This window comes from Echinops telfairi, unplaced genomic scaffold (genome assembly GCF_000313985.2).
Source record: "Echinops telfairi isolate 266 unplaced genomic scaffold, ASM31398v2 ScPeMD7_29;HRSCAF=101, whole genome shotgun sequence".
Taxonomy (NCBI): Eukaryota; Metazoa; Chordata; class Mammalia; order Afrosoricida; family Tenrecidae; genus Echinops; species Echinops telfairi.
This window is the reverse complement of record NW_022103926.1, coordinates 1,123,939-1,138,067: the sequence shown is the minus strand read 5'-3', so window position 1 is coordinate 1,138,067 and position 14,129 is coordinate 1,123,939. Positions and strand designations below refer to the sequence as shown.

The following is a 14,129-nucleotide window of genomic DNA, read 5'->3' as shown; positions in this document are numbered from 1 at the left end:
CAATAAAATGATTTAAAAAAGAGCAAAGACAGGAAGACTAGTGAAGAGGTTGGAAGTGGACTCCTGTGGATAAAGACGGGACCTTCTACTCCTATAATGAGTTACAGCCTCAGAAACTCACAGGAGTAGCTCTGCTCTGTCCTTTAGGGCTGCTGTGAGTCTGCACCACTTGGTGGCAATGAGGTTGGTTTTGGTTTCCATGACTAGAGATGGTGAAGCTCAGTGTCATCAATCAGAACAGGGTCAGGACTGACGGTGGAACAAACCATTCATTGGTCATATGATAATTAAAGGCAGCTGAAGACAGTTAAAATTGCATCCACGAGAACCAAAGTATGGCCTTGAATGCGTCCTATCTTGTGATAGCAAGCAATGGATAACTCTACAAAGAATGGGAATTCCATTACCCTTAATGGTGCTTATGTGGAAACTGCATACGTAGACCAAGAGGCAGCTGTGCAAACAGAACAAGGGGCTACTGCGTGGTTTAAAATCAGGAAAGGTGTGTATCAGGACTGTAGCTTCTTACTGTACTTACTCAATCTGAATATCAATGACCCAAAAGGCTAGCCTATATGAACAACTTGGCATCAGGATCGGAGGAAGACTCATTTAACCACTTACGACATGTGGATGACACAACCTTGCTTGCCAAACGTGAAGAAGACTTGAAGCATTTACTAAAGAAAATCAAATGTGATAGCCTTCAGTCTATATTACACCTCAACATAAAGGAAAAATCTCAATAAGCAATACAGTGATTACATAGAGAGGGAGAACAGATTCAATTTGTCAAGGATTTCATTTCACTGGCATTCACAACATCTGCGGCAGTAGCTGTCAAGAAATCCAATAATGTTTAACAAGCGGCCGTCTAGCTGAGAAGCAACAAAGCCCACATGGAAGAAGCACACCAGCCTGTGCGATCACGAGGTGTCGAAGGGATCAGGTATCAGGCATCAAAGAACAAAAAATCATATCATTGTGAATGAAGGGGAGTGCAGAGTGGGGACCCAAAGCCCATCTGTAGACCACTGGACACTCCTTACAGAAGGGTCTCAGGGAGGAGACAAGCCAGTCAGGGCTAGGTCTTTGTTAGGTCCCAACCCACAGGCACAGCAGAAGAAAGGCCTAGCGAAACATACAACTTTCCTCTAGTTCTTAAATGCTTCCTCCCCACCCACTATCATGATCCCAATTCTACCTTACAAATCTGACTAGGCCAGGGGATGTACACTGGTACAGATAGGAACTGGAAACAGGGAATCCAGGGCGGATGATCCCTTCAGGACCAGTGGTGAGAGTGCCCATACGGGGAGGGGGAAGGGTAGTGTAGAGAGGGGGAACCGATTATAAGGAACTACATATAACCTCCTCCCTGGGGGACAGACAACAGAAAAGTGGGTGAAGGGAGACGTCGGACAGTGCAAGATATGACAAAATAATTTCTAAATTATCAAGGGTTCATGAGGAAGGGGGAGTGTGGAGGGAGGGGGGGAAATGAGGAGCTGATGCCAGGGGCTTATGTGGAGAGCAAATGTTTTTAGAATGATAAGGATAATGAATGTACAAATGTGCTTTACACAATTGATATATGTATGGATTGTGATAAGAGTTGCATAAGCCCCCAAGAAAATGATTTTTATAAAACAGCAGAAAGGGATTTTTCAAAGATGAACAGAATATGTTCAGAGAAGAGAAGCCCCTGAACTGTTTCTAAACTATCAAGCACAAAGCCTGCCTGCCTCTAAAGGAATGGGATCCCGCTCCTGCAGTGAAAAGAGGGTTAAGGCTACATCACACGGCCCATGATGCTGGGATGAAAGCAGACTGTCGCATGTGAGGACACCCATCCAGCGTGGAAATATCTTCAAGAACGGGTTTATTTATTTATTTTTCCGGCCAGGTAATATTTAATATTTTAAAACTCTCATAACATTAAAAAAAAAAGAGAGAGAGAAAGAAATCCAATAATGCATGCCTCGGGCAGAGCTGCTGCAAAAGACCTCAATGAAAACGTCCGAGAGCAGAGAGGTCCCTGTGAGGACCAGTTGTGGATTTTCAGGGGTCTCGTGCATGTGAACCCTGAGCAGCACCCCAAGGAAGACTAAAGAAGTGATGAGTCATGGTGATGTTGACAAATATGAACTACTCGGGGAGGGTGGGGGCGGGGGCTGAGGATAAACTCTGTCCCGGAAGGAGGACTATTACAGCGCTTCTTCGAAGCGAGGCTGGAGACGCTTCCTCACGCTTCTTTTCGACAGTTCCTGGAGAAGGGCGTCATGCTTGGCAGAGCAGGAGAGCAGCAGCAAGAGGACGACAGCGGCATCTGCGGACTCGGTGGCGCAGCGATACGCGGCCGCGGCCGCGGGGAGAAGGATGGCACGGGACCAGGCAGTGTTTTGTTCTTCGTACGTAGGGTTGGACAAACTAACGCCGGTGGAGTCAGGAAGGAGCCCTCTTGGCACAATGGTTAAGGGCTTGGCTGGTAGCCCAAAGGTTGGGTGTTCAAACTCATTGGGGGAGCCACAGGAGAAAGACTGGGGATTTGCTTCTGTGGATTGTAGCCGAGGGAATGCTATGGGGCAGTTCTTCTCTGCCATGGGGACCGCTAAGCCATGGGGACTACCATGTCGGACTCAACAGCACCCAACAGTGTCAGAGGAAGAGCATTCGGGAAGGGGAGTGTGTTAGTCCTGGTAGACTAGAGAAACAAATTCATAGACACCCATGTGTATAAGAAAGATATTTATATATGAGAGCAGTTGAATATTGAGGAAACATCCCAGCCCAGTCTAGATCAAGTCCATAAGTCCGGTATTAGCCCATATGTCCAATATCAGTCTATAAACCCCTCTTCAGACTCACACAACACATGCAACAACAATGAAGACAGGAAGATCACAGGCCAGTGGGGGGAAAGTCTTGTGGAGCCAGTGGTGGTGGAAGCATCTCAGTGCTGGTGTGGGTCTCCATGTGGCTCCTCCAGCTACAGGGCTCTGGCTCCAGCAGCGTAGCTCCATTTGGCTTGTCAACAGGAATGTTGTGCAGGGAGACAAGCAGAGAGTGTGTTTCTGGCCTCCAAATGAGGTCATCAAGCTGTGATCTGATGGACAGGCTAGACTCCACCCTTATAACCTATTATTTAACAAGTTGACATGAAATGATGTAACTACCACAGGTAGGAAACCACAACCCAAGCCAGACTCAAGGCCATTGAGTTCATTCCACCTAACGACCCTATAGGGGAGGGGAGAACTGCTCCTGTGGATTTCTGAGACTGTAATTATTTTGATGGGAGTAGAAAACCACACCTTTCTCCCGTGGAGTGGCTGGTGGTTTTGAACTGCTGATCTTGCTGTTAGCAGCCCAACACTTGTAAGCACTATGGCACCAGGACGCCTCTAGATAATCAGAAGTTAGGGCCAATGAGCATGCCTGGAAATGAGGCAGAAAGCCAAGGATGGATGGGCTTTCTTGGGTGAGCTGCATCATGCCCTGTGGGAAACAGATTTCTCCTAAGTTGTCTCCCCCAAATATATCCCAAACTTAGCTGCTTGCAAATGACTATACACTTGGAGGTCATCAGAAGTAGATCGGGGTTATTCTCCCTAAAGGTTATCAGCCATCTAGAGCAAGCAGTCACTCTTATCCCACAACAAGTAGAGCCCACTCCCTTCTGATAAGGATAGTAGTTGTCTGTTTCCGTGTAGGACACCCCAGAGAAGTCAAGCCCACCCAAGGGTGACCAAGGTTAGGGTCCGCCCTTCTTGTCACATGTATACCCCTAGTTCCTCCCCTCCCTATCGTGTACAGCCTTAGCTCATCCCCTTTCTATTATGCCTATGGCCATTGTACATCCCCTTCCATGTGCATGCCTATTGTACTGCCCCTTCCTGTGACGTGTGGTTACCTGTAATCACACACCACCTAAGTAGATATAACCCTGGGTTAGTAATTAATGGGGTCCTCGAGCCTCCTGCCTGGTGCTCAAGCATCCTGCCGGGTTCCTGCCTCATGCCCCACCTCACCTCAGCCCACACTGTGCGCAGACCTGGCTGGTAAGATCATGACCATCCAGGAGGTGAGCACGCTACCATGAAATGTGTCTGACCCCATTATTTGACTCTTCTATCTCTCATGCTCTCCATGACTTTACTATAATCTTTACTTATTATCGCTGTACAATTGCGCCTACCGGACCAGTGATGATTTGTTGGGGCCCCTTCTCTCCCTGCAATGCCCCTCCATGCTGCAATCTGCCTGCGTGCACACGCACTGCCATCTGTCAGCAGCTTTCAAATCCATGGCCCCATTTACACCTGGTTAGCAAGAGTTATCTGGGGAGGGGCATGCTATGGGGGAAGTGGCTGGCAACAGGACACAATGGTTCTTTTGAAAAATAATTTTGTATTTAACCTCTGCTACTCCTCGATCATAACTCTATGTAAAGCAAACCCAAATCCTCACAACTGGACCATCGGGTCACGTCATGATAAACAGAAAAGACTGAAGTTGTTCAAATCCCATTTGGCTTGGGTCCACAGTCAAGGCTCATGGGAGCAGCATTTAGGAAGTCAAACGAAGGATTGCGCTGGACACCTGTTGCCTGAGACTTCTTCAAAGTGTTGACGAGCAAGGATGTCACTAGGAGGACTGAAGTGCGTCTGACCCAAGTCACGGGAATTTCTGTTTGGCACTCTTTATTGTGAATTAGGTGGAGGTTTCCATATAAGATCATAATTTTCTCATTCAACAACTGAAACCACTTATCAACCATCCCCATGGCCTGCCCTGTCCTCCCCACCCCACATCCCCATCTCCCTCTTGTAGGGAATTGTCTTCCCCTTCCTGCAAGCTAACGCCTCTGGACTTTCTAGCTTATTACTTCCTCTTTGCCCACTCCCCCCTCCCACACCCTTGGTAACCTTTCCAACCAGGGGTCTCATAAAATTTGTGCTTTCATGATCCACTAACTCTATTCAGCATAAGGTCTTCCAAATACATCCACATCCTAAGTGGTCCAGTTTCTTGAATGATGGATAGTATGCTGCTCTGTGGATGTCTTTAGCCATTTCCCTCACCAATGGGCATTTAAGTTGGCTCTGTCATCTTGCCGTTGTGAATGGCGCTGCACTAAACACCGGCGCACGTGTTTCTCTTTGTGCTGTGTACTTTTATTTCTGCAGGGTTTTTGCCGCACAGCAAGATTGCTGGGTCATATAAGCCATGGTATTCTCAAACTACTCCTGTGCACATGAAAGTTGGACACGGAAGAAGACCCAAGAAGCATGGGTGCATTTGAACGGGAAAGCATTTTGAAAGTACCACGGACAGCCAAAAGAACAGACAGATCTGTCTTGAAGCACAGCCAGAATGCTCCTTAGAGGCAAAGATGGTGAGACTTGGTCTCCTGTACTTTGGTCATGTTGGGTCCGCGTGAAAGAGAAGGCCATCAAGATAGACCGACACAGTGGCTGTAACCAGGGCCCCAACACGTCCTCAGTGGAGGCTGGCGCAGCACCGAGAAGTGTTTTGCCGTTGTACATTGGGTCACTATGAGTTAGAGCTGACTTGAAGGCATCTCACACACGTACTCACACTCCTATTTATATTCAAATATATGTGGAGAGCCTCAAGTTCATGCCGAACTTGAGCTTGTTTTCCCAGTACCTCATTTGAAGTCTATGAAAGGAGATGTTAGGCCTATTTCGTAGATGAAACTCACAATATGAAATAGGATGTGTGTGTGTGTGTGTGTGTGTAAGGAAAAGGAACTACAACTCAGATCTGGCTTCAGAATGAGATAGTTTATTGGCTCCTGTAGCTGAAAATTCCAGAGCGACCAGGCACAGGAGACAGACGCTCTCTATGGGGACACTGAGTACGACCTGTTTTCCCCTGTAGCTTTCGCACCTAGCTTTTCTTTCCACTAGATACACCTCTCCACATTCCCTTTTCCTTCAAAGATCCAGCAAACCAACCTAGACCTTCTCCCGATCTCTGAGAAGCTCATGCTTCAAAGACACTGATTGGCCAGGTCTGGACCAGGTACCCATCTCTGACCCAATCGCTGAGGCAGATTGGCCACATCTAGACCATGTGTTTATCTCCAACCTCATTGCTAACGGGTATATGCTTGGGAGGCTCTGGTTCGCCAGATTTGGATCAGTAACCAACCTGAAGCTTAAGACTGGGTCACAAACTGACCCCTCAAACCACAAGGAGTGTAATGGTGTTGCTGGCGGCGAATTGGGATGCTGTTGGCCTGTGGTCCTTAAAAGCATCAGCGAGGTCCTAGAGGCCAAGGATGGGTGGTCAGCCCCTATTAGTTTGTTTTTTTTTAAAAAACCTCGTGCCTGGCCCCACCGCTAGAACATGAATAAGTGGTTTGTGGTCTAGATCAGACCATGGATAGCTCATCAGCACCTCTACCCGCCCCCCACTCCCCCCACCCCTGCGGTGCTCCCTGTTCAATTCAAAGTCCACCCGTTGTTATCCAAGAAATGCTGAAACATTCCAGCCAATGGAGGTAACCTTGGAATTAGGAGTCCTCTGGAGGAAGGGGCTTGGGGCCTGGGGATCCGGAACAGGACCTGATTCAAGTGCTGTGAGCGACTGGCTGGGGTTGTGCACACTGGTGACAGGAGGCTTGCTCTAGGGCCAGGCAGGATCTCACCTGGGTAGCCATCCAGAAGCAGGGCCAGCTGGCTCCTCTGTCTCCCTCGGCACCTTTGTTACCACATGGAAATCAGCTTACCCACGGTCTCCTTGGCAATGGATCTTGAAAGTAGCGAAGCATCTGACCCCAGGCAAGTGGTCAGGACCGCTGGAAGCCATGCACCAAACATGCCCGGCAGCTCAGCTGTTCGGGGTTCCCGGCTGCCAGACACCTCCCTCTACCATTGTCATGTGCCACTGACAACTGCAACTCGGGGTGACCCCACATGTAACAGCAGAGACCTGCTCCCCAAGTTTTTCTTCTTGGTTGTCATGTGTGTCAGGGGATCGCCAAAGCCTTTCTTCTGCGGCACCACCACTAGCTGGGCTTCAAGCTCCAAGCTTTTGGTTAGCAATCAAGCCTAAGCTGTCTTTGCACCATTACCTCCCATCACCAGCCATGGCGAATCTGTCCGGCTGTTCTACCCCCTGACCTCTCTCTTCCAGAGCTGCTGGGAACCATTGCTATGGCAGAGAGGGAAGCACCAGTGAGTGACCTACATACACTAGCCACTCTGCCAGGCATTTTTCACACAGATATCACAGAGGAGTGGACCATGCATGTGAGGCCTAGCGACTGACCCAAGGTCATGACAGGGCACCATGATACCCAGCCCAGGCGCTCGTGACCCACCGAGCAGCTCCTGAACCTCCCGGGGAGTTCTTCTTATTCCCAACCGGCCCCACCTCTTCCCACTAGCTTAAAGGCACCTGTGCCTTACTCCCTTTTAGTGTCCCTTGAGGCTTTGTGACACAATTAGAAAGCAATGACAGCCAAGAAGACACACCAGGACCCTCCCAGGGGCTTCCCAACCAAGTCCCGGCGTGTCCATTCACTCGACTCTGGGTTTCGGCAAGGTCTTTTATTCTGTTCCCCTTCCAGGTCACACCAGTGCAGTTAGCCAGGTGGGTCTGTGGCTTGTAAACTCGGAACAGTCACTATGCGTGAGAACATGCACCTCAGTGGCTCTTTGCCGGGATGTGAGTAGAACGACGGCAGGGGGTCAGACGATACTGTCTTTCCCTGCATTCACATCCTGGGAAATAGATGGGGAGAGATTGTACTCAGATTTAGACCTTTTCCTCTCCTTTCTTTCCATTTCGCTCTTTTTGCACACTTCCTTAGCAACTACCGGGCCCATTTCCAGCCAGGTCTACTTCTCACCACTGCTCCCCAGAGAAGCCGCTGACCTCTAGTTGAACACCACCACTGGACCGATCCTTCGGGGAGCTTCCAGAAGCTCTTAGGACAAAGGAATGTAAAGATCATGGAATTTTCCCATGGACTTCCGGAAGCCCCTGGCATGTGTCACACTTGGCTCTGGGCTCTGTGAGTCCAACATGGACCGGAATACATAACCCACAAAAGGCGCCTCCGGTACATGCTGGCCCAGAGGGCCGCCAGGATTCTGGCAAATTGATATCTTTGGGTCTTTTTCTTTCGGGGTGAGAGCTGTGGGTCCCCCAGAGCAGCCATGGCCAGCAGCCACGGCCTTTCGGGTTGGCGGTTCTTGCCAGCATCCTCCCTCACACATGCGGACTGAAGTCATCCTGTCCCCACCCCTGGGTCCCATACAGATGTCTGTCTACGGACACATAAATGGGGGCTAAGAATCAGAGGCAGTAAAACCCCAGCGGCAAACAGACCCTATGGTCGGAGCTCAGGGTTCCGATCTGGCCAGAGCCTCGCTGGATGAGTGCCACCCTATCCCACCCGGCGTGTCAGCCAGGCTGGTGACTTCCAATGGTCCTCACTGCGGACTCAGAACAGTGACCCGTGGATGTCTCCGAGCCCAGAGTGGCAGGAGGGCTTCTGTAGGCAGTGAAGTAAGCGAATCACCCATTCTGACCCATGGGTGTCCCCTGTCTTTGTCAGAAGCATTGTTGACCAAAAATCAAGTCCACCAGCCAAGGTGTCCTTAGCCATCGAGAGCCCCCGGGGTCCAGGGCAAGTGGAGGATGGCGTCCGTCTTGCCATGCCCTGGAGCTGTGTGTTGTGTGTGCCTCTGACTACAGACCTGGCCCTGCCTGGGCGGCCAGAGGGTCCCTGAGGGCCGCTGCGGCCCGCTGGTCTGCCGTCGTTTCCGGCTTGTGTCCGACTGTGTGTTCAGGGGGGCCACATGGGCTTTGACATGGCTATATTCGGATCAGTTCCCATTTGCCAACTCTCCTTGGGGACCCCGGTCAAGCAGGGTAGCAACGGGTCACAGGCCGTGAGGGGCACAAGGTAGCCAGGAAGGACCCCCGGAAGCAAACGATGGTGAGGGGGAAGGGAGAAAAGAAAACAAACAATCTAAGGAAATACAAGGGGACACACGTCCATTTACAGGAACCAAGGAGCAGGGAGGTCCGTGGTGCATGAGGCCCAGGGACAGCTGCCTGTGGAGGCCTGCCTCGGAGCCTGGGGGCACCCGGGCTGGGCCTGGGGCCTCTCTTCAACACCAGCATGGGACGCCTCCTCATCGTCCCGGGGCGAAGATGAAGTCAAGGGCCTGTCGCTCGGCCGCTGCTACGTTGGGGTGCCACAGATCCACCATGAAGACCACCCGGGGGCCGTCCTCCGCCGAGCCTGCAGGGGGCAGCACACAAGAGATGTGAATTGCTCCAGAGCCCCCCAAGGTTAGGGACACCTTCTCTGTAAGCCCAGCTTCGCACTCACCTTCATGGAATGCCGTGTGCAGGAAAGAATCATCGAAGAGCAGGCAGCGGCCTTCCGCCCAGCACTGGGGCTCCCCGCCCACCACCAGCTCACAGCCGCTGGGCGTTTTCAGACCTGTGGGGGTAGGGGAAAGACAGCTACACAGAGCGAAGGGAAGACAAGGCCCAGGGATGGCTCATGGGGTGGGGCGGGGGCGGGAAGGGTTGGTCTGCTGTGAGAGAGCCGTTGGCTACAACACTCCCCACCTTCCCTCTGGCACCCCGGGTGGGCTGGGGTAGCTCCCCCAGGCCGGCACAGCTGAACGGCCAGCTCCCTGCCCTGGTCCGGGGAAAAAGCTGCTTCCACTGGTGCCGAGCTCTGCTGGTTGGGAAGCGGGGTGAAGGCACTGACCAGGACTCGCATGAGGCACCAGGGGCTCCTGAGACCTCACTCAGGTCGGGCCACCCTTGCTGCTGCTGCTGCTGCTAGTGGCCGCCCGTGCAGGCGCCCACTGCGCCCCGCCGTGTGCAGAGCAGCCACGGCTGTCTCCGTGGGGTACCTGATCACCTGCTAAGGGGTCCCGGGGTAACTCATTGTCCACTTCGAAGAACGAAGAAGAGTTACGGTCTCAAAAAAAAAAGAGCGACAGTCTCAGAAACCCACAGGGGCAGTCCCACCGTCAGAATGGACTCGATGGGAGCATTGGGTTGTTGTTGTTTTTTTAGGGGGAAGGGTGGACATCCCTTCCAATGTCATGAATTTGATTCCAACTCACAGTGACCCTATATGGGGGTTTCCTCTTTCTGCTTCAGGGGGATTTGCACTGCCAACCTTGAGGGGAGCGGCCAACACCCAGCCTGCTGTGCCACCAGGGCTCTCAGGGCCACCGAAGGCGCACAGCTCCTCCTCTCTGCATGCCAACCTCCCAATCCTGGCGGAGGCCAGAGGGGGCAGGTTCTTCGTCCAGGTTTCCCTGGTCCTGTCTGGAAATCAGGGCGCCCAGAGCTGCAGGGCGCCCCAAGGACAGTCTCAGGACCCCCGGCTGAGCCCTCAGGCAGGAGCCCCAGGCTCCTGCAGTCAGTGGCATGCCCACACTGGGCAGAGCCAGCAGGGCAGGAGGGCCCTGTGGAAATGGGCACCCTCTTGCCTCGTGGCAGATTGGAGGGAGTTTTCCAGGGCACACCTTGGCAGCCACAGCTGACAGCTCAGGAAGACACAGGGCCGGGCAGCAGGCCGGGCACCTCTGACTCGTGGTGAGCACAGTGACCCCGAGCAAGCCGGCACTCAGCCCTCTGCCCTCAAAAGATAGCAACAACCCAAAGACTCCCAACCCCAATCTCGTGTTCGCCAAGTTTTTTCAGACTCAGAGTTACCCTCAGGATAAGAGGCGAACTCCTAAGGACTCCAAGGCTGCAGATCAGACTGGAGGATATGCGTCCTCTTTCTCCCCGAGCAGTGGGTGGCTTGGAACTGCCAACCTTGAGGTGGGTGGCTTGGAACTGCCAACCTTGAGGTGAACTGCCCCAACGCTGTGCCGCCGGAAGTCTTCGCATCCCCCTCAATTCAACTCACTGCCATCAAGTCCACACCAAGGCAGAGCGACCCTGGAGGGCAGAGTGGAACTGGATCCAGGGCTTCCAGCCACTGTCCACCTTTACTGAAGCAGACAGCCTCATCTTTCTCCTGAGGAGCAGCCCATGGCATGGAACTGCTGACCTCGTGGCTGCCAGCCGAGCACGTAATCCACCAATGGTACCCCTGGCCATTAAGTCCATTCCAAGGCCGAGTGACCTGCATGCTGTTGGCCGCAGCGTGTGCAAGGGCCTGCTGGCTTTCTGGCACCTGGGTCTCTCTCAACGATCCACAGAAACACTGGGCCAGGAAGCCGGTCTTGTCCCCTAGGACTTTGAAAGCACCTGGCTCCTGTTGGTGGCCGGCATGTAGAGTGGTGCTCCTGGCCCCAGCAGGGGAGGCCACCGGGGACATGTTTCTGCAGGTTGCACCCCAGCCCACGTGTCACTGAGACACGTGTCACTGAGAAGCCACCCAGCATCCAGCTTTCTCTGCCACGCTCCATGGCCTCCCTGCCCCCGTTCCAGCTTGAGTGGCCCAGGGCTCTGCCAGCTGCCTCCACACGGACTTCCTTGGCAGAACAGGCAGTGTGGCTCTTGAGGACAGAGATGGGCCCTGGCAGCAGCCTCGGTCCATTCCCTCATCCCACACTCGCTGCGAGGCTGGCGCCCAGGGGCCCAGCTGGACAGCCTGAACCCCGTGAGCAGGTGAGGGAAGCACGTGCTCACTGCGCTTATCTGGAATTTCCTGAAAGCGCATGCATCCTCCCCTGCTTTTTCCCGGGTGCTGGCTGGCTGGGTCCCCGCCTCCCCAGCAGCGTCTGCCTCCTCAGCTGTCACACAGGCTGGGGTGGCACACCCCTGATGCCACTGGCACATGCTGGCCCAGGACAGTGTGGGTGACAGGTGGGCCCCGGAGTTGGCTTGGCATGGAGCTGGGATAGAGGCAACCGGGTTCAGCAGGCATGAGACGCTGAGTCTGTGGACAGCGGAGCTGGGATCTCAGTCACCCAGCGGACAGTTCCAGCACCCAACCCTCAGAGGGAGGGGACCGGTGGGGTGGGGGTTGTTTCCAGAGCGGCAGGTGCCTTGCCAGCCTTCAGGTAGGTGGCTGGCAGAGGTGTGGCTGGCAGGCTTCCTCTCAGCTTGACTTCATCTTCTGTTGCACACAAAGTCACAAGCCTCTAGCGTCTAGGTTTTCTCTTTGGACCCAACTGAGCCAGCCGCCCGGAGCCGCTTCGGGCTCCCGGTGCCGCCAGGTGCCATGCAGTAGCACTCGGTGGCTGGTTTTGTTGATGAAGATCAGCAGGGCTTTCTTCTGAGGAGCCCCTGGGTCAACTCCAACCTCCACGCTTCTGGTGGTCAGCCAAGCATGACCAGCCAAGCATGACCGTCTACCCCAGGCCAGCCCCCTCGGCAGTGGCTATTCCAGTGGGCATGATGGTGGGGGAAAGGCCTTCCACCTGCAGGCACTGAGGCTGCCCAACGCTGGGGCTTCCCTCGGCCACCGGAAGCTGCTCACAGCCCAGGAGGGCGTCTTCCAAGAAGTGTCCCTGCTGTCTGAGGGACACGGGTGGCCCCTCATTTCCCAGTAACCAGCTGGGCCTGGAGAGAATGGCAGCCTCCCTCCTCCCCTCGTGGGATGGGGGTGGGGGGCTTGAGTCAATAACAATGTGTCCATACTGACTCACCCCCGTAACAAGCAGGGCACGCAATGCCAGATATGAGCAGCAGGGAGGAGGGGGTAGAGAGGGGTGGGTGGACATGTGGAGACTCTGTCCTGCAGTTCGATTTTCCTGTAAACCTAAAACTGTCCTGAAACAACACCAAATTTACTGATGGACAAGAGAAGAAGAAAAGTGTGTGTGGGCATGTTTTGCACACACACACACACACACAGGCGCACACATATGTGCACACACCCAGTAGACACGGCATGGGGGGCAGCTGCCAAGTCTCCTTGCTGCCCGCTCGTCCCTCCTGAAATTCTCACATGCCTTTCCCGAGCGGTTACTGGCTGGCCGGCTTTTCAGAAAGCCCAGGGGCATGACACAGAGGATGGGAGGGGCTGCCCACTACTTAAGCCCTGAACAGGGCCTTCCAGGCCCTGCTCCAGCCCCACCTGCCCCACCTGAGCATATACTCCACCCCTGGAGCCCCGCTGGCAGGCAGGCGGGGCTCTCCCTGTCCCCAAGGGAAGCCACTTCCACTCTATCCTAGTGCACACCCTGGTCCCAGAGCACCCCCCCACACACACAGTGCGCCCTCCCCACTTCAAACTCACACAGGCCACCTGGCCACCTCTCAGCAGCCCAGCATGGAAACCAACAGAGCCCAGGGCAGCACCTCCACCGCCCCAGACCTGGCCCTGCCCTTAACAACACCGCAGACAGAGGGAGGCTGCCCTGTAGTCTCTGAAAGCCGCCCATCCTCATGGCTGCATCTTTCTCCCCAGGAGTGGTGGTGGTGGGGGGAGGGTGTTTGCCACCTAGCGCTTAACCCACAGTGCCACCTAGGCACCATGTGGATGAACCACACAAAGGAACTCCAAACTCACGGCCGTTGAGTCGGTTCTGACTCTTGGTGACCCTTTTGGACAGGGTAGACCTGCCCCGGTGAGCTTTCCGAGGCTGTGGATCTTTACAGGACTAGAAAGCCTCCTATATCTCCCAAGGAGCAGGTGGTGGTTTCAAACTGCTGACCTTACGGTTAACAGCCCATCTTGTACCCCACTATGCCACCAGGGCAGAAGGCATTATCACACTGCCCGATGCCATTATTTGATCACAGCAGCCACTAGCTGCCGCTCAGCGAATGTCTGCCAACTGGCCGGCGCTGCACCAAGCAGCTGTGAGGGCACTGGCCCTGCAGCAAGCGGGGTCCCTGTTCTCCAGATGAGAACACTGAGGCACAGAGTTTCGGTGACCAAGAACCCAGAACCTCCTTCAGAACCGCTGGTCCGAGACCGTCCACTCCTTGGGTCTTGGGTGTTTTTAAAACATGTAGAACCCTGTGTCCAAAGTACATTTTGCTTGGAGTCACCCCTGGGGAACTGGGAGAGGCAGAGCCGTGGTGGACCCAGGGGTCCTGCCTCAGGCTCAGCCCCCATCTGCCCCCAGAAGCCTCTGTGGGCGGTCATCACGAACCCGGCTCCAACCCCTTCACAGGAAGCTTCCATCTGCAGTCTGAGGCTGAGGCCA

At 53.9% G+C, this 14,129-nt stretch overlaps 2 protein-coding genes across 2 annotated transcripts in view; one reads left to right on the top strand and one right to left on the bottom strand.

The window, feature by feature from the left end:
• Positions 1–5,252, top strand: part of HPS4 (HPS4 biogenesis of lysosomal organelles complex 3 subunit 2) — a 44,324-nt gene extending 39,072 nt beyond the window's left edge. Inside the window, exon 13 of the mRNA XM_004715336.2 lies at positions 5,190–5,252. Within this exon, the coding sequence (XP_004715393.2) occupies positions 5,190–5,226 (37 nt within the window). The 3' untranslated portion in view covers positions 5,227–5,252. The remainder of the gene's footprint in view (positions 1–5,189) is intronic.
• A 2,316-nt stretch (positions 5,253–7,568) lies between these two features.
• ASPHD2 (aspartate beta-hydroxylase domain containing 2) overlaps positions 7,569–14,129 on the bottom strand; it is a 9,152-nt gene continuing 2,591 nt past the window's right edge. The window contains exons 2-3 of the mRNA XM_004715313.2: positions 9,380–9,493; positions 7,569–9,289 (exon numbers count right to left, since the gene is read on the bottom strand). Coding sequence (XP_004715370.1) covers positions 9,180–9,289; positions 9,380–9,493 — 224 coding nt within the window. The 3' untranslated portion in view covers positions 7,569–9,179. The remainder of the gene's footprint in view (positions 9,290–9,379; positions 9,494–14,129) is intronic.